This window comes from Amblyraja radiata, chromosome 24, assembly GCF_010909765.2.
Source record: "Amblyraja radiata isolate CabotCenter1 chromosome 24, sAmbRad1.1.pri, whole genome shotgun sequence".
NCBI lineage: Eukaryota > Metazoa > Chordata > Chondrichthyes > Rajiformes > Rajidae > Amblyraja > Amblyraja radiata.
This window is the reverse complement of record NC_045979.1, coordinates 4,474,319-4,498,125: the sequence shown is the minus strand read 5'-3', so window position 1 is coordinate 4,498,125 and position 23,807 is coordinate 4,474,319. Positions and strand designations below refer to the sequence as shown.

The following is a 23,807-nucleotide window of genomic DNA, read 5'->3' as shown; positions in this document are numbered from 1 at the left end:
AATTTTTGATCCACTTGAAACTTTAAATAGTCAAGCACGTTTAAAGGTCATTTGGAGAATGGGGATTTAAATGTGCTCATCATTGATTGAAGTCAAGCTTCTGCAATGTTTTTCCTAAAATAACTGATAACAGAATGGCACAAACATTAAGAAAATGCATTAATATAACAGTTCAAATCGCACAACATACTGAAACTTTAATTGACTGGAGCAATAAGCGTTTCGCTGCAGGAGATCTCCTGCTGTTGAGAGAATTTTGAGGGAATTTTTCCATCACTTCAGACAGGGTTTCATACAAAGCCTGCCGTAGAACCTTTTGGGACCCCATTGAGGGACTTTCACCATTTTGGGTAACTCGTTAAGGTAATAAGATAGAGTAGGATTTCAGCCTTTCGATTCAAACGTTGAGCATATATTGTCTGACACCATTTGGAGATGTAGACAACATATAGTAAGATGGTTTTATATGAACTGCAGGCACCTACCCAAACAGGACTGAATTAATTATGAAGGGCTGCATGATGTTTAGCAAGAATCAATCAGTGACAAAGGTTATAGTGTTGAAACGTTTTAGAGTGCATGGAAAAAAAAATTACTACTCCAGCAACAGAATGAATAAAACTTCAGGTATGCTATGACCAATTATGAGCAATGGAAAGAGTAGGCAGTTGCTCAGTTTTCTGTCATTTTGAGAAAAAATACCAGATGTCAGGGTCATTTAGACTCTTTGAAAACTAGCATGGTGTCATTGCCATCCACCTACACAACTGTACAGGATCTTGATGTAACATCTCTCATGGGAATGTGAATTTTGATTATCACTTCTCTTGGGCAGTCCTTCGGAACAGAGGCCAATGTACAGCATTTGCAGATTCTGCCACGGGTGGGGAAGGTGATGCTGGATGAGGTGGTTTGGAATGTTGCGTGCTTTTTCCGCTGTTTGCAAATGGAATCGGTGTGCTTCTATGACGAAGATTTGAGATGTCTAGTGCCCTTGGCGAATGATGGTCATTTTGAGCTGCCAAGAGCCGAGAACTTGCATTGTTTATGAGAGTGCTGCACTTTATTTCCACGGAAGCTTTGAAAATATTGGAGCATTTTCTGTCCTTCTGGAATTCTGTATCTGTGGCAAAGCTGAGTAAATTGCTTGCTTTGTGATGCTGATTTGGCCATGTGGATGAGCTGTTTGAGTGCAATCAGCACTCTGTGCTGGCCTCCAAATGGATACTGATGGTTCACTTGTGTAGGAAGGAGCTGCAGATGCTGGTTTAAACCAAAGATAGACAGAAAATGCTGGAGTAACTTAGCGGAACAGGCAGCATCGTTTCAGGTCGAGACCCTTCTTCAGGGTCCCGAAACATCACCCATTCCTTCTCTCCAGAGAAGATGCTGCCTGTCCTGCTGAGTTATTCCAGCATTTTGTCTATCTGATCACTTATTCTGTTTTGGATGTAAAGGATTTTGCAGAGGCTGCATTGGTGGGATTTCTTCAGTGCTTTGGAGGTGTCCATTGTGGATGGCTTGGTAGGCCATGATCTTAGCACTGAATTTGAAGGGTCTTCAAATATGTTTTTTTTCCTCAGTCAAGCAGGAGTAATTCTGTACTGCCTTGGCTTTGGGTTGACTCTAAAAAGTGGGAACTAAAAATGTTCCAAGGCCTGATTTGTGTATCTTGATTATGTGGGATAGTTTTGGGTGGAAAGGATCTGTTTTTGATGGGCATTTGGCATATGCACTTCATTAAATCTCACTCAAGCAAATAATGGTGACTGGAACTTAGGCTTGGAATAGGCCATTGGGTTTAGGTTTGTTATTATCAGATGTACCGTGGTACAGTGAGACACTTCCCTTTCCAGGCCATCTTAATAGCTCAAATATCCATACCTACGTACAATCAGTTCAAAATCAATTACTATAAATAGAGCAAAGGGGAAAATACAGGGTGCAGAATGTCGTTCTGAGCATTTTAGTGCATCAGTTTCTTAGACAAAGTGCAATGTCCTCATGGGCTGAAGGGCAAGAAATCAGAGCTTGCCAAGGACAGATGCAGTGAATGGTCTTTGAATGTCTCCTCATTTAAGACTGTTTCCCATTAGTGTCCATGCTGCATCTTGCACAACACCCTGTCTGCTCTCTGTCACATCAATGAATCAAGGATATTACCTTGAATTTGTACTTGAATGCGAAAATGGAGGACAACACGGCACAGTGGTGCTGCAGTAGAGCTGCTGCTCACAGCCCTGGGTTTGATCCCGACCACGGGAGCTGTCTGTACCTTCTCCCCGTGACCTGCGTGGGATTTCTCCGGTTTCCTCCCACACTCCAGAAACGTACAGGTTTGCAGGCTAATTGGCTTGGTAAAATTGTTCCAATTGTGTGTGGGATAGTGTCGATGTGCGGGGATCGGTGGTCGGCATGGACTCGGTGGACGGAAGAGCCTCTTTCCATGCTGTATCTCTAAACTAAACTAAACAATAATGGAAGCACTGTGCAGATCTGACTGCATCAGTGGAAAGATAACTGAGGAGCTGAAAACTCTTCTTCAGAGCTGGGATGAAGAAAAAGCAAGCTGGTTTCAACCAGTGGGATGTAATCCGAGTGATTTTTGCTACGGTGAAGGCAGTGCAATCTCTCTCAGACAGCTACTGATTCATTGGTCTGACATTGATTGAACTTTGAAGTAAATAATGAAAACTCTCGATACAGAATAGATTGAGAGTTAACTTATTACTCCCTACTGGCCAGTATAGTTGTACATGAGGAAAATATTATATTGCGTTGAGGTTGTGCATGACAAGGTAAATTAAAACACTTGCATTAATAACACCTTCATATAATAGCAATGCAGCACAGTTGGCAATTGGAGGTGCTGTCACCTTGTGGCACGGACATTTCCCCTGACTGCAATGGCATCATTTATATTAATGCAGAGTGGCCACTTAAATCATTTTTATTCCCTGAAGGGTGCCACTTCCAAGCACTCGTTCGGTACTATATGGTGCTTATATTTATTTAGTACTATTGTATTGATCGAAACAGTAAAGGGACTTCCCACTTACGCGACACGTCGCGTTGTGATGCCCGTACGGTCGTGAGTAGTCGCCCAAAGAGTCGTACCTTTTTCTGGTCGCCGCTGGATTTTCAACATGTTGAAAATTTTCGGCAACCTGCTGCGACTATGACGGGTGCCGGCAAGTCACCGAAAAAATCGCGTAAGTGGGACAGGCCCTTTAGGTAGTAACATTATCTGCCAGTTACAATAAATTTGGTGTTTTGAACAGATATTTACTTATAATTAGGGCAAAGCACCGAACTAATAAAACAATAGGGTACTTCCTATTGGACCAAGAAGTACTCACTAGAGGGAGTCGTTGCTTAGTTTGTGGATTCGTGGATATTAAGGTCAATAGGTCATGGAACATGGAAAATATTTGAGTGGGGCTTCCTTAATGTTTTTGTCTATCATGTAGGTGGGTTATCCAGTGTTAATAGGGTGCTTGCTGGTCTGGATAGAGTGTAATACCTTGCAATTGAGGTTGTCTGTAGAGGCATAGGTGTTGATATATGCTGTTCAAGCAGATTAGAAAGTGATAGGTACACAAATCACTTTTTTTTTTGTTCATTTGTTCTCCTTGTGGGTATTATTGGTTTGCTATTATCCATCCCAAGTGCATTACCATCTCATCATGTAGACATGTAATATAGGACTGATCATGCTTATCCCAGAACCATGGTTGGAAAGACAAGATAGGCAGGGAATAGCCAACCCTCTCCCAAACTTTTAAGGAAATTACTGTACTGAGATATTATTTCTGGAGTCAATGCTTTGGTCTTTTGAGCCTGCTCTGCATTCAGCACAGATATAGCTTCTCCTTCATCTCTATCATTTTCCGAAACTCTTGATATTCCCGTATTCTTGATATCCTCCATCTAGAAAACTCCTTGCACTTATTCAGTGACTTGGCTTCCTGAGCCGGGGTGGTCGAAAACCAAGCATGTCGGCTCGTAGAAGAGATCAATTTATTGCCTGCAGTTTCTTAACTTGTAAACTGAACTTCTGGATTAATAGAGCTGAATTCTTTCTTGGCCTTCTACCAAATGCAAGATTAGTGCTAATATTTTAGTTTTTTTTTTTTATCTTCTTCCGCTTAAACGTCCCTGTGAGCCATTTCTGGCAGTAGTTAAGAGTAGATCAGATTCCTACATGTTTTGTGGTGCTAAAATAGATAGATTTTGGAGGAGGGTGCCTTCGTGAGGTCTTTTTAACATAAATATTATGACTGAACAGATTTTGCTCCATTGTTTTAGATTTTTCCATTGAAGGAAGTAGTTTCTCTGTTCAATCTCACCCCTTAGAAATCTTGATTAGTTAACTCTACAACCTTAATCCAGATTTAACTAAAGATAGTCACAAAATGATGGAGTAATTCAGCTGGTCAGGCAGCACCTATGGAGAAAATAGACAAGTGACGTTTTGCATCAGGACCCTCTTTAGACTGATTGTAGTAGGGAAAGCAGAAAAAAAATCTGGAAGCGAAGACAATCAGGACACATCAGGGCCGGCCCGGGTCAGCCGAGGAAATTCCCTGATAACAGATTGTTGGATAGAGACATATGTGAGCCCAAGAGGGATATAGTGCCCTCCATAATGTTTGGGCCAAAGACACATCATTTATTTATTTGTCTCTGTACTCCACAATTTGAGATTTGTAATAGAAAAACATTTCATGTGGTTAAAGTGCACATTGTCAGATTTTAATAAAGGCCATTTTTATACATTTTGGTTTCACCATGTAGAAATTACAGCTGTGTTTATACATAGTCCCCCATTTCAGGGCACCATAATGTTTGGGACATATGGCTTCACAGATGTTTGTAATTGCTCAGGTGTGTTTAATTGCCTCGTTAATGCAGGTATAAGAGAGCTCTCAGCTCATAGTCTTTCCTCCAGTCTGTCCATCATCTTTGGAAACTTTTATTGCTGTTTATCAACATTAGGATCAAAGTTGTGCCAATGATAGTCAAATAAGCCATTATGAGTGAGAAACAAGAATAAAACTGTTATAGACATCAGCCAAACCTTAGGCTTACTAAAATCAACTGTTTGGAACATCATTAAGAAGAAAGAGAGCACTGTGGAGCTTACTAATCGCAAAGGGACTGGCAGGGTAAAAAAAAAAAGGTAAATTCTTGAGTGGCCTAGTCAATCACCCGATCCAAACCCAATTGAGCATGTTTTTTATATGCTGACGAAAAAACTGAAGGGGATTAGCCCCCAAAACAAGCATAAGCAAATGTTCTTGTAATTCCCAGTTTATAGTTAGTTGTGTGAGAGGATTGCCACCAGTTAAAGTGCTTAGTTTTTCTAATGTTCGTGGATTCCACATTGACAACATATATAGAAACTTGGAGACACATGGGACTACAGGTGCTGGAATCTGCAGCATTAAAACCATGTCCGGCAATTGCAGGAGGAAGTACCTGGGGAGGGAATGGTTTTGGTGGGAAGGGATGAGTGAACCAAGGAGTTGCAGAGGGATTGGTCTCTGCGGAAGACAGAAAGGGGTGGACATGGGAAGATGTGATTAGTCTGATTACGTTGGAGGTGACAGAATGTGAAGTTGTTGTAGTGGAGAAAGAGTTGGGGGATAGGGCCTGGACCAAGGACTGTTCAATGTACCCCATCTGTCATCTTAATTTCACATGGTCCCCTCCTATTTCTATGGAATCCATGTTCTATTTCATCCAAGGTTAGTATAGTCGATACTTTCCTGCTCCATCCCATAGAGGCTGAAATCTAGTGCCAGATATTGAACTCTGCTCCATGTTGCCCGATATAAGTTTCTAAAAATACCAAGTAGTTTTCTCACTTATTTCCCATTCCCCTTGAGGTGTAAGTCAGGATTAAATCGTGTTTTGCAGCTGTGGGTTATCTTTTAACGGTTTGTGTCTATGGCCACTCAAATTCCTTTGCTCCTTTACAGCTTCTATTCCCTTGCCTTTAAGATCCTAAGTGATAATTGTGTTACTGAATTGCATTTCCCAGTTTTACACACTCAGTTTGTCGTACTATGAAACTTGTATCTAGTGTAATTTGCAATGCATCTGCATTTTTAATGGAAATCTGAGACCCTTCTACATTTTTGCTCCAGATTCCAGAACCTATAGTCACTTGTTTCTCCATATCCTAGGGCAACTCTTTGTCTCGTTTAACTAATCAGAACACTGTCCTTTATTGCAAATGTTCTTGTAATTCCCAGTTTATAGTTAGTTGTGTGAGAGGATTGCCAACAGTTCAAAGTGCTTAGTTTTTCTAATATTCGTGCATTCCACATTGACAACATATATAGAAACTTGGAGACGCATGGGACTACAGGTGCTGGAATCTGCAGCGTTAAAACCATGTACTGGCAGAACTCAGTGGGTCAGGAAGCATCTGTGGAGGGGAATGAATGATGTTTTGGGTCTTGAGAGTTCTTCAGACTGCTGGAAAAGTGCATCCAGTCTGAAGAAGGGTTCCAATCCAAAAGATCCAGAGATCAATAGAAACGTGTTCTATCCACTCGGCTGGTCACTATCTCTAATTGTTTCCACAAGAATTCTAATCTACAGATATTGAATATGGCACTCTAATTATTTGTTAGCTGCTCACATCACAGTTTAATAAACCAGGACTGAATGGAGTCTAATCCCACTCACAGCAGGAGTTCTCAGGAGCTCTTGCTGGATATTGTAGTATGTGGCTGTTATCACTACAGCACTGAGTTGCAGTTGACTTTCATTGATGGAACTGATCAAGGTGTTCTTTTCATTTTCAAACTTGCAGAGCTTCCGTATGGCTGGGAAAAGATCAGCGATCCAGTGTATGGTTTCTACTACATTGAGTAAGTTACTCTAGAACATGAGGTGCATCTATATCTGTTTAAAACAGGACTGATCTCAATGTTATGATGCAAACCTGTCCTAAGGATTTTTACACATGGTTTCCCCTGTTGTTGTCCTCCATTTGGTAGCATTTGTCCCACAGATTTCAAATGATGAATGTGACACCTACTGGGCCAAGTAGTAAATGGCTACTGGTCTTTCCCTGTTGTGATATTAATATCTATTATTGGTTGTCGCTTTAAAATTTACACCGCAACTCCGCTCAGCAGCCTTCCCATTGAAGGAGATAATTTGCTTTATCCTTCTGCTCATCTAACTATCCCAAAGACATTTGATGTGCAGATAGGCTTCTCTGCCAAATTTAATATCCAGCTGACGCCATCCTATATTGCCTATTGGGCCATTATTTACTTGAGATCCAGTCGCATCTGCCGTTGAATGTTATCTTGTATTATGTCTACTTTGGGTTGTGGAGTTTGAGACAACCTTTGCTTCAACCTTAGTTGTGGGAAGAGGACCTTTGCTTCCAATCATCATTATTTTTGATAGATAATCGCTCCCACCTTCCATCCTATGGCATTTTTTTCTGCCACACGCTTCACTCGTCAAGGATCGTAATCAAAAATAATGAATTCAAAGATCTTTCAGTACTGATTAAACTTACCAACCAAACGTATCCATTCTTTTTCCCCTTCTGTCATCTGCCAATATGCCCATCCAGTGTCTCCTCACTGGACAAACCCTTCCGCATCAGTGCTCCCTCGTCTGAGGATTCCCTTCCATCTCTCTCATCTTGTCAGTATGACTTGAGCTTTTTCTATTCCTTAGCATGGCCATTATGCTGAAACAGCTGGGGCACCTGGGGATAGCTCTACAGGTCTGATGGTCCTCCTGATAATTGACCTAACTGACCAAATGACCATTTTTCAATACACATATTTGAGAAAAGGTGGAATTCACAAGAGGCACATTGCAGGAGCATGTCCACATGAGTGTATCGGTGAAACCGTGGCTGAGAAATGTTTGTGAGTAAAAATGCAAAATTGGTGATCAGACTGAGTTATCTTTCCTTTTTGTCGCCTCACTGCGACCCCTCAGCCACGTAAACCAGAGAACCCAGTTTGAGAATCCAGTCATTGAAGCAAAACGGAAAAAGCAACTGGTCCACCATCGGGACAGTCAGCGAGGGTTGCATGCGGATCAGCGGCCAGGTACTGAAACCTATATATACAATGAAAAACTTTGCCTTTTATCATTTACCTTTTACCATTTAAAATATTTGTTGAAGTTTGCTGATTATTTTAATATATACCAAGTCCTAACCAACCAAGATGCCCCATCTAAGATAGTCCCATTCAGCTGTATTTGGCCCATATCCCTCTAAATCTTTCCTATCCATGTACCTGTCCAAATGTCTTTCAAATGTTATTGTACCTACTTCAACTGGAAGTTGGCTATATATCCCACCACCCTCTGTGTAGCGATAAAAATACCCCTCGGGTTGCTATTAAATCTTTCCTCTCTCACCCTAATCTATGCCCTCTGGTTCTTGATTCCCCTAACCTGGGAAAAGAATTACTCTGCATTCACCATATCTATCCTCTTTGTGACTTTATACACCTCTATTGCCCTTCGGCCTACTGCTCTCCCAGGAAAAGATTTAATAGGAACCTGAGGGGCAACTTTTTCACACAGACGGTGGTGAATATATGGAAGTGGATATATGGTAAAAGAGGAAGGTACTATAACAACATTTAAAAGACAACTGGAGAGATACATGGATTTTAAAGGTTTAGAGGGATATGGCAGGTTGGATTAGTGTGGATGGGGCATCTTGGTCTGCATGGACAAGTTGGGCCGAAGGCCCCGTTTCCATTATGTATGACTGCTCTACAACACTTCACAAGGCCCTACCATTCACTGTGAGGGTTCTACCCTGGTTTAATTTTCCAAAATGCTACGCCTCACACTTATCTGAATTAAATTCCATTAGTTACTCATCACTTGCCCAACTGATCAAGATCCTGCAAAAATCTTTGACAAGCATCTTCACTGTCTACAATAACAGATATTTTTTATTGATAACTTACTTATCATGTCTTGTACATTCTCATCCAAATCGTTTATAATGGTGACAATGGGCACAGCACCAATTTCCCGAGGCACACTCTACACACGGACCTCCAATCTGGAAAGCAACCTTCTGTCAACACCCTCTGCTTCCTTCCATGAAACCAAATTCTATATCCAGTTAGCTGGCTCTCCCTGGATCCCATGTGATCTAACCTGCCAGAGCAGCCTGCCATGTGGAACCTTATCAAAAGTCTTTCTGAAGTCCATATAGATAACATCTCCACCACTGCCCTTGTCAACCTTCTTAATAACTTCTCCAAAAATGTACTCAAATTCGTGAGACACGATCTTCCTCGTGCAAAAGTATGCTGACTATCCCTTATCAGCTCTTGTCTATCCAAATGTAGGTATCTATTATCCCACAGAATAATCTACAGTAACTATCCTACCACAGATGCTAGGCTTACTGGTCAATAGTTCCCAGATTTGTAAAATGATCTCCCACATACAAAGTCATGCTGACTATCCCCATCAGCCCCTATCTACCCAAATGCATATTTATCTTATTCCTCAGAGTCCCCTCTGGTAATTTGCCCTCTGCAGCTGTTAGGCTCACTGGTCTATAGTTCCCCAGGCTTTTCCTTGCAGCCCATAGACTGACAGAGTGTGGAAACAGGACCTTCGGCCCAACTTGCCCACACCGGCCAACAATGTCCCAGCTACACTAGTCCCACTTGCATGCACTTGGTCCATATCCCTCCAAACCTGTCCTATCCATGTACCTGTCTAACTGTTTCTTAAAAACTGTTTCTTACATCATTAGACATGAGTGAGGTGCCAGAAGACTGGCACCTCAGTCATATATCTGATATATCCCAGCAAGGCCCCCTGCTATTTCTTCTTTAGCCTCCCACAGTATCCTTGGATGCATTTGATCGGACCCAGGAGATTTATCTATCTTCATACCCGTTTGGACCTCGACCTAAATGTAATTCTTATACCAGCTGAATTTCTGCGAGTAACCTCCCAGAATCATTGTTGTTGTTATTTGTCACTCGTTCTCGATGAAGACCTTGCCATCTCGTTTAACCTGTCTCAATGTGTACAATGGTATTTAGTTAGACCAACCTAGACTTGAGCGTTCATTTTGCACGGATGATGAAGGAGTAAGTAAACTTCAGTTGTTCTTGATTTCAAGGTTCTCCTTTCTTTTTCGTTTCCTCCATTTTAGTTTCCTCATGTGACACACATTCGTCAGTGATTTAAGACACCAGAGAGTCTAGGTGTTGACTGAAGGACTACTAGTGGGCAGTGTCTGACAAATCTTTGTCCACTAAATCATTCGATAAACTCTAATATCGGTTTGGGAAATGTTGTATATTGTCTTTGACAGCTTCAGTTTGCTGAAATGGAAACATTCACTGTTTGCCATTGTGTGAATTGAACTCTATGTCAAAGCGGCACTATTTTCTACTGTTCTCTCCCACTGCCGCTTCTCTGCTCCCTGCACCTTCGCATTCTCCTGCTCTCCACGTCACTACCTTGGCCATCCTCTTCCCCTTTCCACCTGCTCAAACACATTAGGCGCTTAAAGGCAAATTTGCTATCAGATAGCACACATCAAACACGAGAGGATTTTTTTTTGTTCAATAACGAATGAAAGTCCACACCACACCCTGTCATTTAATCTCTCTCTTGTTGCTGTGAACTTTGCCCAAAAATAATTTGAAAGAATGGAAATTATTCAAGGAACCTTGAGCTCCCTGATCCTTTCACTTTCCTAATGAGCATTCCTTTGCACCCCTCTTGATGCACTTCCCCAGAGTCTGTCACTCCTAGATCCATGTATTAGAGGTAACCTTGTCCTATGCATGAAAATATAGCTCTACAAACAAATTGGAGTGTAAAGTGTGCATGGATGCCAAAGGTAGTTTTATAAGTAAATATTGTGGTGGAAAATATTTGCTTTAATTTAATGAGGAGATTCTAGTCCAGAAAATTGAGATATCCGCCCTCCTAGTGCTGCCTCTTTTTTTCCCCGCTCCCCTCTATCTCTTGTGTTCTCCCATTCTCTTCCCCCCCCCTTCTGCTCTCCTCCTTTGACCCTCGCCCTCCTGCAGCCCCCATCATCTCAAGAAGCATAACAGAACAGTCCTTCAAGAATTTTGCCTTTTTTGCATCAGGCCACCATTTTTAAATTTTAATGTGTTGCATCTCTTTTCAACCTCTCCCACTTGATCCCATGTTAGAGAGGCCGATGTTTACTCGAGACCCCTCCCATCTTCAGGGAATGCTCATTAGGACAACACTTCAGAAGAGTGCGATGGGGTTTGGCTTCACAATCATTGGCGGGGACAGCCCAGATGAGTTCCTGCAAGTGAAGAATGTGATTCAAGATGGACCTGCAGCTCAGGACGGGAACATGTTGGCAGGCAAGTGTCCAATTCAGAACGTAAGCATGTACATAAATGACAGAGCTTCCCCACAGTACCACAAGATGCAAGTGATGGGTGTTCTGGAGAGCTAGGCTGGGAAATAGTAGTTTTGGGGAATGGGAAATGTGTGGAGAATGGCCATAGAGGCTGAGGGGAATAGCACATTCAATGTGTGGAGAAGTGGTCAACAAAGGATTGGACTTAAATGGAGGGGAAATAGACACAAAAAGCTGGAGTAACTCAGCGGGTTCAGTGGGCTATGGTGATGTGAGAGTAGAGAGTCCAGGACAAAGTAGACACGAGGCAAGATAGATTAGAGATGTGAGGACCCTTGGAATTGAGGGGGAAGGGGGGGGGGGGGGGAATCTGACTAGGGAGACTGGAATAAGTGGAAAATAGTGGACAGTGAGGAGGAGAGGGGCCAGGAGTGTGACCAGAGGAAAGGGGTGGAAATGAGTGGATCACAGGAAGAAATGGGAACTTGAGGTGTTTAAGAAGGAACTGCAGATGCTGGAAAATCGAAGGTAGACAAAAATGCTGGAGAAACTCAGCGGAGTGCAGCAGCATCTATGGAGCAAAGGAAATAGGCAACGTTTTGGGCCGAAACCCTTGGGTTTCGGCCCAAAACGTTGCCTATTTCCTTTGCTCCATAGATGCTGCTGCACTCCGCTGAGTTTCTCCAGCATTTTTGTCTACCTGGGAACTTGGGATCGTGGGTTTGGGGTGAATATCTGTCTGGAAAGCATGCCGCCTTTTGTGTGTGGTTGTAGAAACATAGAACATAGGTGCAGGAGGAGGCCATTCGGCCCTTCGAGCCAGCACAGCCATTCATTGTGATCATGGCTGATCGTCCCCTATCAATAATCCGTGCCTGTCTTCTCCCCATATCCCTTGACTCCACTAGCCCCTAGAGCTCTATCTAACTCTCTCTTAAATCCATCCAGTGACTTGGCCTCCACTGCCCTTGTGGCAGGGAATTCCATAAATTCACAACTCTCTGGGTGAAAAAGTTTTTTCTCACCTCAGTCTTAAATTGCCTCCCCTTTATTCTAAGACTGTGGCTCCTAGTTCTGGACTCGCCCAACATTAGGAACATTTTTCCTGCATCTAGCTTGTCCAGTCCTTTTATAATTTTATATGTTTCTATAAGATTCCCCCTCATCCTTCTAAACTCCAGTGAATACAAGCCTAGTCTTTTCAATCTTTCCTCATATGACAGTCCCGCCATCCCAGGGATCAATCTCGTGAACCTACGCTGCACTGCCTCAATCACAAGGATGTCAAATTAGGAGACCAAAACTGTACACAATACTCTAGATGTGGTCTCACCAGAGCCCTATACAACTGCAGAAGAACCTCTTTACTCCTATACTGAAATCCTCTTGTTATGAAGGCCAACATTCTTTACTGCCTGCTGTACCTGTAAGCTAACTTTCAGTGACCGGTGTACAAGGACGCCCAGGTCTCGCTGCACCTCCCCTTACCTAACCTAACCCCATTGAGATAATAATCTGCCCCTTGTTTTTGCCGCCAAAGTGGATAACCTCACATTTATCTATATTATACTGCAAAAGTTGTGTTTAAAAGGCAATAAATACTGGGAAGTGTGACATTGGAGAAGGAAAATGTGGAAACTGGCATCAGTATTTATCCCCACGGCCGATCACAAAGTTATTGAATCACTGGTATTTATTTTAACGCAGATAAAGATCTGGAGTGGCCTCATTGGGCATGCCTTAGCAAGTTGGTAATGTGGTGTGCGTGGATCTGATTGTTTGGTTTGGGCTTTTATCTGCAGGTGATGTAATAGTGTATATAAACAGCACTTGTGTCCTTGGGCAGACTCACGCTGATGTTGTGCAGCTTTTCCAGTCTGTTCCCATCAGCCAGACGGTGAAGCTGATCCTGTGCCGCGGTTACCCGCTCCCCGCCGACACACAGGTGCCGACCATCGACGTGGTGAGCGCCACCCCCATTGTGGATGGGCTGTCCATGGCTGCAAAGCCGGCAAGCGCAGCCCAGAGCCTACAAATCTTGCCCGGCTTCCCGGACCACGGCGGGAGAGACGCCCCCCCTGCAGGCAGCATCGAGCGGTCAAACGGACCTTACCTGGGTCTGACTGAAGACCGGTCATCCATGACCTCGGCAGGTTCGCAGCCGGAGACACTGACCATTCCTCTGCTGAAGGGGCCAAATGGCTTTGGTTTTGCCATAGCGGACAGTCCGGCCGGGCAGAAAGTGAAAATGATCCTGGACAGCCAGTGGTGCAAAGGTCTACAGAAAGGTGACGTGATCAAGGAGGTTAACCAGCAGAGCGTGCAACAGCTGAGCCACGCCCAGGTGGTGGACATCCTAAAGGACTGGCCTGTGGGCAGTGAAATATCACTGCTCGTCCAAAGAGGAGGTTGGTTACATTTTTATCACTTTGCTTTATCAGTAGCTTTTGATGCATCCCACCAAATAATCTGTTTTACCCAGCTAATCTTCAACCACTATGTATGTTAACATAAAAGGATATATGAAGACAAAAATGTGAGCGGTAAGATTTCTTGGTTTACACCAGAATTGGTAGTGTAAAAAATATTGAGCAGGTGAGGGAGGCACTCATCCCCCTGGAAAAGAGGGTGAGACGAAAATTACAATCATAAGGTTTGATTTCCACATAGAGGGAGAAAAAGAGGAAAGCTAAGCTGCATCAATTTCAGATGGGCACTAATAATAATAATAATATCTTTTATTGTCATTGCACATAGGTGTAACGAGATTTGGTAAGCAGCTTCCATCAGATAGTCATAACTTAAACAACTAATAACATTTAGATAACCCGAGAAACATGATTTATTAAAAAAAAAGTGCAGTAAAACAGTCTAAAGTGCAAATATGTCTGTGCTGGGTCGATGTGCATGTATACAGTTCATGGGGGTGGGGGGGGGGCACTCAGCAGGGCCGGTTCAGAGCAGCGATAGCTCTGGGGATGAAGCTGTTCCTGAGTGGAGGTGCGGGCGTAAAAGGCCTTGTAACATCTGCCGGAAGGTAGGAGTTCGAACAGACTATTACAAGGGTGTGAGGAGTCTTTGTGGATGCTAATGGCCTTCCTGAGGCACCATGTGTAGTAGATGCCCTCCAAGGCTGGTAACTGTGTCCCAATAATCTTCATTAATTAATGAATTAATTGATAAAGTTTAGGAGCAACTTTAGCCAAAGTGCTTAGATTGTGGAATTTATTTCTTTTTGTTGGATTTGGGTATTTTTGGCAAGGCTAGCATTTGTGAACCATCCCTAATTGCCCTTGTGGAGAGCACACTTCTTCAAATGCTGCAGTCTTCTGCTGAAGGTCCTCCACACTTTCCATTCTAGAATTCCTGTAGTTGGGCTCTTGTGATGATGAAACAGTGATAGGTTTGATGTATGTCTTGGAAGGAAAGTTGCGCGTGCTTGTATTTCCTTGCTTCCTCTGTTCTATCTCTGGATAGTAAAAGTCACCAGTTTGCAGAATGCCACCACAGTAGCCTCTGAATACCTGCAATGCATTTTGCTCATGGTACTTACTGCACTGGTGGTGAAGGGAGGGAATGAATAGTTGGGATGAGTGGGGTACTCATCAATTGGTGGCTGAACCCTTGAAGTCCTGTTGCAGCTACACAAACTAAAGCCAATGTCCCACTTAGGAGACCTAAACAGCAACCTCTGGTGACCTTGCCCGCCACCCAAGGTTTCCATGAGGTCACCGGAGGTTTTGGTCACTCTCCCTAATGGTTGAAAGTGGTTTCCGCGTGGTCGAGGCTTCATCTAGGTTGCTGCTATTTTTTCATCATGATTAAAACCGGCCTCGACTAAAAATAGGTCGCCGTTTTAAAAATCGATAATTTTTTAGTCGCAGGTCTAGTCGAAGCCGGTTTTCTTCATAGTCAAGGAAGGTTTTCAACATATGCGTGGGAGGTGGTAGGAGGTTGCAGGTCACCTCGACCTTGATTTTTTTTTTTGGGTGGTGGGCAAGGTCACCAGAGGTTGCAATTTAGATCTCCTAAGTGGGACAGGGGATCATCACACTGCTGACACATGCTTTACAAAGGACCATAGGCCTCAAGTGGTAAGTTACCTGCTGTGTAATATCTAGCCTCTAACTTGGGTTGGCAGCAAAAGTACGTGTTGGTGGTTCAATTGGGTTACCAGCAATCACCACAAACTAGATGACCCTCTCACCCCCCCCCCCCCCCCCCCCCCCCCCCCCCCCCCCAGCTAGCCTTTTGAGGTTGTTCCTGTCATTGAATATCAAAAGTAGTGTTTGTAGAAGTACCCAAGTACAGCTTCTCTTGTTGGTCATTTTCTGGCAGTCTTTTGCATTAAGTGTTTCTTGCCAATTATTTAGCAAAGACTCAATCCTAGTGGCGGCACGGCTCTGGCTGCAGCGGCTCTCCGGCAGTCCTGTTTGTTTTGTGTTTTTTGGGTTGTTTATTTTCGTTTTGGTTAGTCTAGTTTTGGTTTTTAGTTGTGTTTTGGGGGGGGGGGTTGAAACGGGGCTTGCTGTCTCTCGCTGCGGGGGAATGCGACTTTTTTGTCGTATTCCCCTTCTCTGCCTCCGTCTGCGCTGAGGCCTAATGGCGGAGCTGGCGACCTCGAGGCTCAGGAGGCAGAGCCCACCAGGACTCGCACTGAGCTCGCTCCCGTGAGAACGGCCCGGCTCGGGGCTGGAACAGGGCTTTCGTGAGGGGCTGTGACGGCCGGCCTGAGGAAGGAACGGTGCTCCCGTCGGAGTAGCCGAGCTCGGGGAGGTACGGCGTTCCCAGCGCGAGGGAGGAGCGGTGCCCGGTCGGGGCGGCCCAGCCTGAGGGAGGAGCGGTGCCCGGTCGGGGCGGCTTGGCGCGAGGGAGGAGCGGCGCCCAGTCGGGGCGGCCTGGCGCGAGGGAGGAGCGGCGGCCTGGCGCGAGGCTGAGACGGTGGCAGTACTCACGTGAGGGCGATCCGGCTCGGGGCTGGAACGATGCTCCGGGGGCTGGGACGGCAGTTCTGGTGGCGGTGGCCTGAGACCGGGGGTTCGGCCGCGGGCCAGCGGCTGCGTCAGCAGGTCTGGTGAGCGGCAGCTTCGACTACCCCGGGCCGCAGTGTTTGAGCCGTGGGACAGGTTTTAACATCGCCCGGGGGGTATCGCCTCAGCGCAGAAGGAGAAGAGGAGGGAAGAGACTGCAGCCCTAAGACTTTTGCTTCCATCACAGTGAGGAGATGTTGGGTGGACTCACTGTGGTGGATGTTAATATGTGTTTATTGTTGTTTTTTATTGTATTGTATTATATGTAAGACTGCTTAAATTTCGTTCAGACTTCGGTCTGGATGACAATAAAAGGCTATTCTATTCTATTCTATTCTATCATTTCTCGGCTTCCTTTTCATCTTGATTTGCAAGTTAGATCTTTGATGGAGCAGCTGTGGTGAGAGAGACCAAGATGCAAACACGGGGACTGCTGCACTGATGTCCAAGGGTCAGGTGAATGACCTCCAACTCTCACGTACAAGATCTGACTCCATCCATTGGAGTCTTTATTTCTTGATGCCCATGGACTTGGGTCTTGCCAAGACACCTTGGTGCCTTAACATGAAGGGTAGTCAGTGTGAGCTTGCCTCTGAAAAACACCATCTATGGTGTGAACCAAAGTAGGCTGTGAACTCCTGTGAAACTGGGCTTTGGTGAACAGGTTGTTGGAGTGCAGGTGCCCGGCTATGCCACTGTTAACGACATCTATCAGTCTGAAGAATAGACTGGGCTGTGAATTGAATTTGTCCTGCTTTTTGTGTTCAAGGAGTGTGCAGGTGATTTTTCACATGGTCATCTAGATACTAGTTTTGTGACGTGACTAACTGCTTGGCTTGAGATGCAGCAGGTACGTCAGTACCACAGCCCAGGTGTCATCTGGTTCATAGTCTTTGTTGTGTGTAATGCTGTCAGACATTTTGCTCTATCCCATGAAGTGGCATCTGTGGTGGTGGCGAATCTCGGGGAGACGGCAGCATGGGTCACTAACTAATGGCCAGGGATGGTTGCAACTGCTTTGGCCTTTAATACTCCCATACTGGGCCCTGATGTCAGTAAGGATGAGGGGGTCCTTGGAGCTGTCTCCTTCTGTCAGCTACTTAATTATCCAGCATTCTTCACAACTAAATATTGATCTGTCAGTTGAAGAATTGTTTACTTCTATTTGTTACATGCTGTTTTGTTTTTTGCAGAATGTAATTCTGTGTGACAGCTTTTCCAGGTTGGTACCTGTTGGTGCTTGTGCATATTAAAACACATTGATTGAAATGCTTCGTTGATTAGGCACTGTCTGTACAGCGAAAAACAATTAGTCTTTCAAGTTTGTGACCTTTCAACACGTCTCTATTCATTAAATTGACACTAATTTGGCAGCTCTCAACTGGGCATCCGAGGCATATGGACTATCAGCAGCAGCAAAATACACTGCCATAATATATAATCTTGTGGCCTGGTAGATAATCTCTCTATGATGTTATCAGTTGTGAGCTGCCAGATCTGACTTGTGACCACTCCATTGGCACAACAGTTGTGGGAGCTGTCGTCAATGTGAAGGTGGGACTTTGTTTCCAGAAGGACTGTGGCACAGTCACTTCCACCAGTATTTCCGACGATGTTAACCCCACAGTGCTACAGCACAGCATTCCAGGATTTGGCTCCAGTGATAAGATAATGGCGTTAAGTTTCTGAATCAAGATGGCGGATGACTTGGAGTGTTCCCATGTGCCTGAAGCCCTCATCCTATGTGGGCAGGTGGATCTGTAGCTCGATTAACTTACCCAAGCTGCAGCAAAAATGCATGCCGAGCCTGCAACCTTTACCACCAAACGCTTCATCTTTAGATCTATTGGGAGGTTGGAAATAAATGCTGGCTTTTCAGCAATACAAAGATGTTAAATTTTATTTTTTGAAAATAATAGTCTGTGAGGGGATCTGAAGAACATCAACTCTTGTATAGTCTAGTTGAAGTAAATACAGATTCTGAGGCTGCTTCTGCTGTAATTGTTTTCTCACCTTTCTCTCTCTCTCCCTACGTGCCCCCCTCCCCTGCCTGGCTTTGTCTTTCTACATTGTTCTTTCTAGGTGAGGTTGAAAGGCACGAACCTGGTGAAATAATGCTGGCAGTCTTGGGGAGGTGGAGTACTGAATTAAAACTAAAGCACAGATCGTGTTGATGTGTCAATACATCACAGCTTTCCAGCTGCGAACTACTATATAAATCCCACTTAGGAAAACGCCCTGGTGCATTTGTTGATTTACGATATACTATGTATAGCACATTGTGATGCTGATTTATGATATGAACTTGATCTTGCAGATTAACCATTGCGTTCCCTGTTTTCACTTCTGCTTCTGTCTCCTTCCACTTCAGCACTTTTTCTCTGGCCCACCTCCTGTCCCTCCCACCAAGGCAAATGTATCCTGTTTTGGCTAGTACTCTTCCCGCCTCCCCACCCACTTGTTTATTTTCACTCCATTCCCCCAACCTTGGTTTCTCGTTCTCCTGCTGCATTGACCCCTTTGGCCAGCTTCGCTTTTTCTCTTGGTACTTCCTTCCTTCCTTTCCACAGCCGTGCGTTTTTCTACCCTTTCTCTGCCTTGCTTTGCTATCTATCTCTCTCTTAAGGTCATAAGTGATAGGAGTAGAATTAGGCCATTCAGCCCATCAAGTCTACTCTGACATTCAATCATGGCTGATCTATCTCCCCCACTTAACCCCATTCTCCTGCCTTCTCCCCATAACCTGTGACACCGTACTAATTATTACTATCTCTCTCTCCCCTTCCCATTTATTAATATGTTTTTCTTTTTTACAGGACCTCCTTCACCAACTAAAATTCCAAACACTGTAAGTTTCACAACTTTCTGGATGGTGGGAGCGGGACTTGGGGGGTCTTCACATTCCTTTTGTCTCCCCCAGAGCTGGAGACAAGCAGACCCTTACAAGCTAATTGAAGCTCATCTGCACCTTCTGTATCTCCTGCATTTATCCCTAAATCAATTAACATTTCCGGCCACATTTCTGGAGGATGCAATCGACTGCTATAGGAGTAATGAATCCCAAATGAATCCCTGTGATTCTAATCCCAAATAAAATAAAAGTACACAAAAGCACAGCAGTTCAAACGGGTCTGATGAAGGGTCTCGACCTTAAACATTGCCTATTCCTTTTCTCAAGAGATGCTGCCTGACCCGCTGAGTTGGTCCAGCATTTTGTGTCTATCTTCAGTTCAAATGGCACGTGTGGCAGGAGTGATCTCATTAGCACTTTGGCGTGATGATGACCTTTGACCAAATCGGAAAGATTTTAATCCCTTAACCATTTTGAAATGACAAGTGGGGGTCACGGTGGTGCAGCGGTAGAGTTGCTGCCTTACAGCGAATGCAGCGCCGGAGACCCGGGTTCCATCCCGATCACGGGTGCTGCCTGTAAGGAGTTTGTACCTTCTCCCCGTGACCTGCGTGGGTTTTCTCCGAGATCTTCGGTTTCCTCCCACATTACAAAGACGTACAGGTTTGTAGGTTAATTGGCTTGGTAAATGTAAAAAATCTCCCTAGTGGGTGGAGGATAGTGTTAGTGTGCAGGGATCGCTGGTCGGCGCGGACCCGGTGGGCCGAAGGCCCTGTTTCTGTGCTGTATCTCTAGTCTAAACTAAACTAAACTTTTAAAAAGTGGTGGGAGGGGTTTGGGTACATGGAAGAAATGGCAAGTTCTGTGACTAGGGCAGGGCTGATAAAAATCTAAAATTTGAAAAGAAATGTAATTTAAAATCAGTGTTCCGGGCATTGGTGATATCCAGGTGTAAATGATTACAGTAGGGAGGGATCTTGGAGGAGAGGCATTGTATTGTGGAGACCTGGCAATGCTGACTTGGAATGAGTGCCTTGTGTTACTTTCAATGTAAATTTTTTTGTTTGCAGCGTTCTACAAAGAATCTCACGTTGCTTTTCTTTTCCTAGACATTAGAGCATGAAGAAAACCAAGCAACGTCCCAGAATGCATCCCCGGGGGTTCCCATCCCCCAGCCCATGCCCTTCCCTCCCAATGCTGTGCGGTCCTCCTCCCCCAAGCGTGACCCAACTGAGGTGTACATACAATCCAAGATTATATTTGACAACAAACGTAAGTCATTTTGTTTTTTAACTTTTAATGACGTTTTTAACGAGCAGCGGGGCTGGGATTCTCCCGCTGCGGCCCAAGGAGAAGCTGGCGCGGAGCGAGGGGGTCGAAACGAGGTGGGTCGGGACGGAACCTCGGGGTCCGTGGAGGGACCATCGTGAACAAAGAGGGAGGGCTGCCGAGAACTAAGGGATGGAAGGGACGGATATGGGCCCCATATCTGAGGAAAGATGTGCTGGCTCTGGAGAGGGTCCAGAGGAGAATCATTGCAAGAATGATCCCAGGAATTAGATTAGATTAGATTAGATTATACCTTTAATAATCCTTTACAGGAAATTACAGTGCCACGACAGCTTCAAGACAGACATAACACCACACATTTCCTCAAATGGCTTCCATACTTAACAAGTTAAAATACAAGTTAAAATACAAGTTAAAAAACAATAAAAATTTTAAAAAGTGCAGTTATTTATGCGCATTATATAACCTTATAGCAGCTGGTAAACAGGACTTCCTATGTCTCTCAGTTTTGCACATTGGTGCAATCAGCCTCTGACTGAAGATGCTGCTCTTGATCACCTTCAGGGCATGGAGTGGGTGAGTGGGGTTGGTCATTATTGAACCCAGTTTGTTCAGAGTTCTGGCCTCTGCCACCTGCTGGACCGTTCGTTGCTCAGCCCCGACCACTGAGCCGGCCTTCCTGATTAGCTTGTCCAGTCTGTTTTTTGGGCTACAACAAATTAATGGGCTACAACAAATAACGAGTGTTTGACACCATTGGGCCTCTACTTGCTGGAGTTTAGAAGGTTGAGATGGGAACCTCATTGCAACTTAGAATAATGAAAGTCATAGATAGAGTGGACGTGGAAAGGATGTTTCCACTGGTGGGAGAGTCGAGGACCAGAGGTCATGGCCTCAGAATTAAAGTGCGCTCTTTTGGAAAGGTGAGGAGGAACTTCTTTAGTCAGAGGACAGTTAATCTGTGGAACATTGTCACAGAGGGCTGTGGAGGCCAAGTCAGTGGATATTTTTAAATCAGAGATAGACAAATTCTTGATTAGAACGGGTGTCAAGGGTTATGGGTAGAAGGCAGGAAAATGGGATTAGGAGGCAGAGATCAGCCATGATTGAATGGTGGAGTGGACTCGATGGGCCGAATGGCCTAATTCTACTCCTGTAACTTGTGAATACTTGTAACTTTGTCAGCGACTTTGTAGCAGTTTTTTTGTGTGCTTTGTATTCAAAAACAAAGAATTTCACTGCCAGTAGCTGGGTACGTTACAGCAAAGTACCATCATCGTCCATGCGTTAATTTAGGATGCTACAATTCATTCACTATGTTGCAGCTGTGTCACTTGGTTCTGGGTCTGTGATTGTTGCCTGTAGTCAGGGAATGAGATGATCCAATTCATTCATAATATTTGGAGGAAGGATTGGTGTATGATTAATGTCTACTAAAGTTAAATTCATGATCCAAATTTGATCCAACCCAACTAAACTGAGAAGATACGAGGTAATCAACCTGACCCTGGATAGATTATAGAGCCAGGCTGACAAGATCCAAACTGAGAAATATAATCCTAATGCACATGTGACCTGAGCTGAACTGAATCTGAAAAGAAGACGGGCCCATTTGAGCTCAGATCGGGTGACCAGTCTCTAATGAAGTGGTGTTCTTGTGTATAGTATAGATCATCTTTAGTTTAGTTTAGAGATACAGCGCAGAAACAGGCCCCTCGGCCTTCCGAGTCCGCGCCGACCAGCGATCCCCGCACATTAACACTATCCCACACACACCAGAGACATTTTTACATTTATACCAAGCCAATTAACCTATAAACATGTACATCTTTGGAGTGTGGGAGGAAACTGAAGATCTTGGCGAAAACCCACACAGATCACGGGGAGAACGTAAAAACTCCACACAGACAGCACCCGTAGTCAGGATTGAACCCGGGACTCTGGAACTGTAATGCAGTAGCATTACTGCTGTGCCACCGTGCTACCTATCTTCATCTTGTGTGAAGAAGTGATCAAATCAAAAACCTGAACACAGCATTTGAAGGCAATTGTCTTTCTGAACATTTTGATTAGTTTAGTATACAGCATGGAAACAGGCCCTTCTGCCCACTGAGTCTACGCCGATCCACAATCACCCCTACACTAGTTCCACACTCTTAAGGACAATTTACAGAAGCCAATTAATCTATAAACTTGCATGTCTTTCGGATGTGGGAGGAAACCGGAGTACTCGGAGGAAAATGTATATATTATAAACATCGATTTAGCGGCAGGATGTTGCTGAGATTGTTTAGTTTAGTTTGGAGATACTGCATAGAAACTGGCCCTTCGGCCCACACAGTCCACACTGACCATCCGTCACTCATTTACACTAATTTTATATTATCCCATTTTCTCAGCCATTCCCTACAAACTGTGGGCAATTTACAGAGGCCAATTAACCTACAAGCCCACACGTCATTGGGGTGTGGGAGGAAACCGGAGCACCCGAAGGAAACCTACACGGTCACAGGGCGAACGTGCAAACTCCATACAGACAGCATCCGAGGTCAGGATCGAACTTGGGTCTCTGGCGCTGTGAGGTAGCATCTCTACCAGCTGTGCCACTGTGTTGCTTTAACTATGTAGGGAAAGCGATAGTCGTTAATCCACTTGCAGAAATACTTGATTATCATATCTAAAGCTTAGGTGCTCCAGTATTCCTATACATGCACTGTCCTAAAGTCTTTTAAATGTTGCTATTGTACCTGCTTCAATACTTCCCCTGGCAGTTCATTCCATATACCTACCACCTCACGTGTGAAACATTTGCCCCTCGGGTTCCTATCAAATCATTCCCCTCACCTTAAACCTATGCCGCCCAGTTTTTGATTTCCCCAATCCTGGGAAAAAGATTTCAAGAAGGAACTGCAGATGCTGGAAAATCGAAGATACACAAAAATGCTGGAGAAACTCAGCGGGTGCAGCAGCATCTATGGAGAAGAAGGGTTTTGGCCCGGAACGTTGCCTATTTCCTTCGTTCCATAGATGCTGCTGCACCCGCTGAGTTTCTCCAGCACTTTTGTGTACCTGGGAAAAAGATTGTTGCTTGCACCCAATCTGTGCTCCTCATGATTTTACACCCCTCTACAAAATCACCTCTCAGTCCCTACATGCCAAGAAATAAAGTTTCAACAGGCCCAACCTCTCCCTATAACTCAGTCCATCTTGTCCAGGCAGCATCTTTATATAACTTGTATAACATAGT

General features: G+C 44.4%; 1 protein-coding gene across 10 annotated transcripts in view; it reads left to right on the top strand.

Moving 5' to 3' along the window:
• The window catches only part of magi3 (membrane associated guanylate kinase, WW and PDZ domain containing 3), a 138,856-nt gene that overhangs the window by 89,999 nt on the left and 25,050 nt on the right, over positions 1-23,807 (top strand). For 8 of the 10 annotated variants that reach the window (XM_033042301.1, XM_033042297.1, XM_033042294.1 and 5 more), the window contains 7 exons: positions 6,827-6,884; positions 7,984-8,096; positions 11,208-11,390; positions 13,192-13,797; positions 18,791-18,829; positions 19,236-19,267; positions 20,380-20,542. In XM_033042301.1, coding sequence (XP_032898192.1) covers positions 6,827-6,884; positions 7,984-8,096; positions 11,208-11,390; positions 13,192-13,797; positions 18,791-18,829; positions 19,236-19,267; positions 20,380-20,542 — 1,194 coding nt within the window. The remainder of the gene's footprint in view (positions 1-6,826; positions 6,885-7,983; positions 8,097-11,207; positions 11,391-13,191; positions 13,798-18,790; positions 18,830-19,235; positions 19,268-20,379; positions 20,543-23,807) is intronic. The other 2 variants (XM_033042298.1, XM_033042293.1) reach the window with 1 other exon arrangement.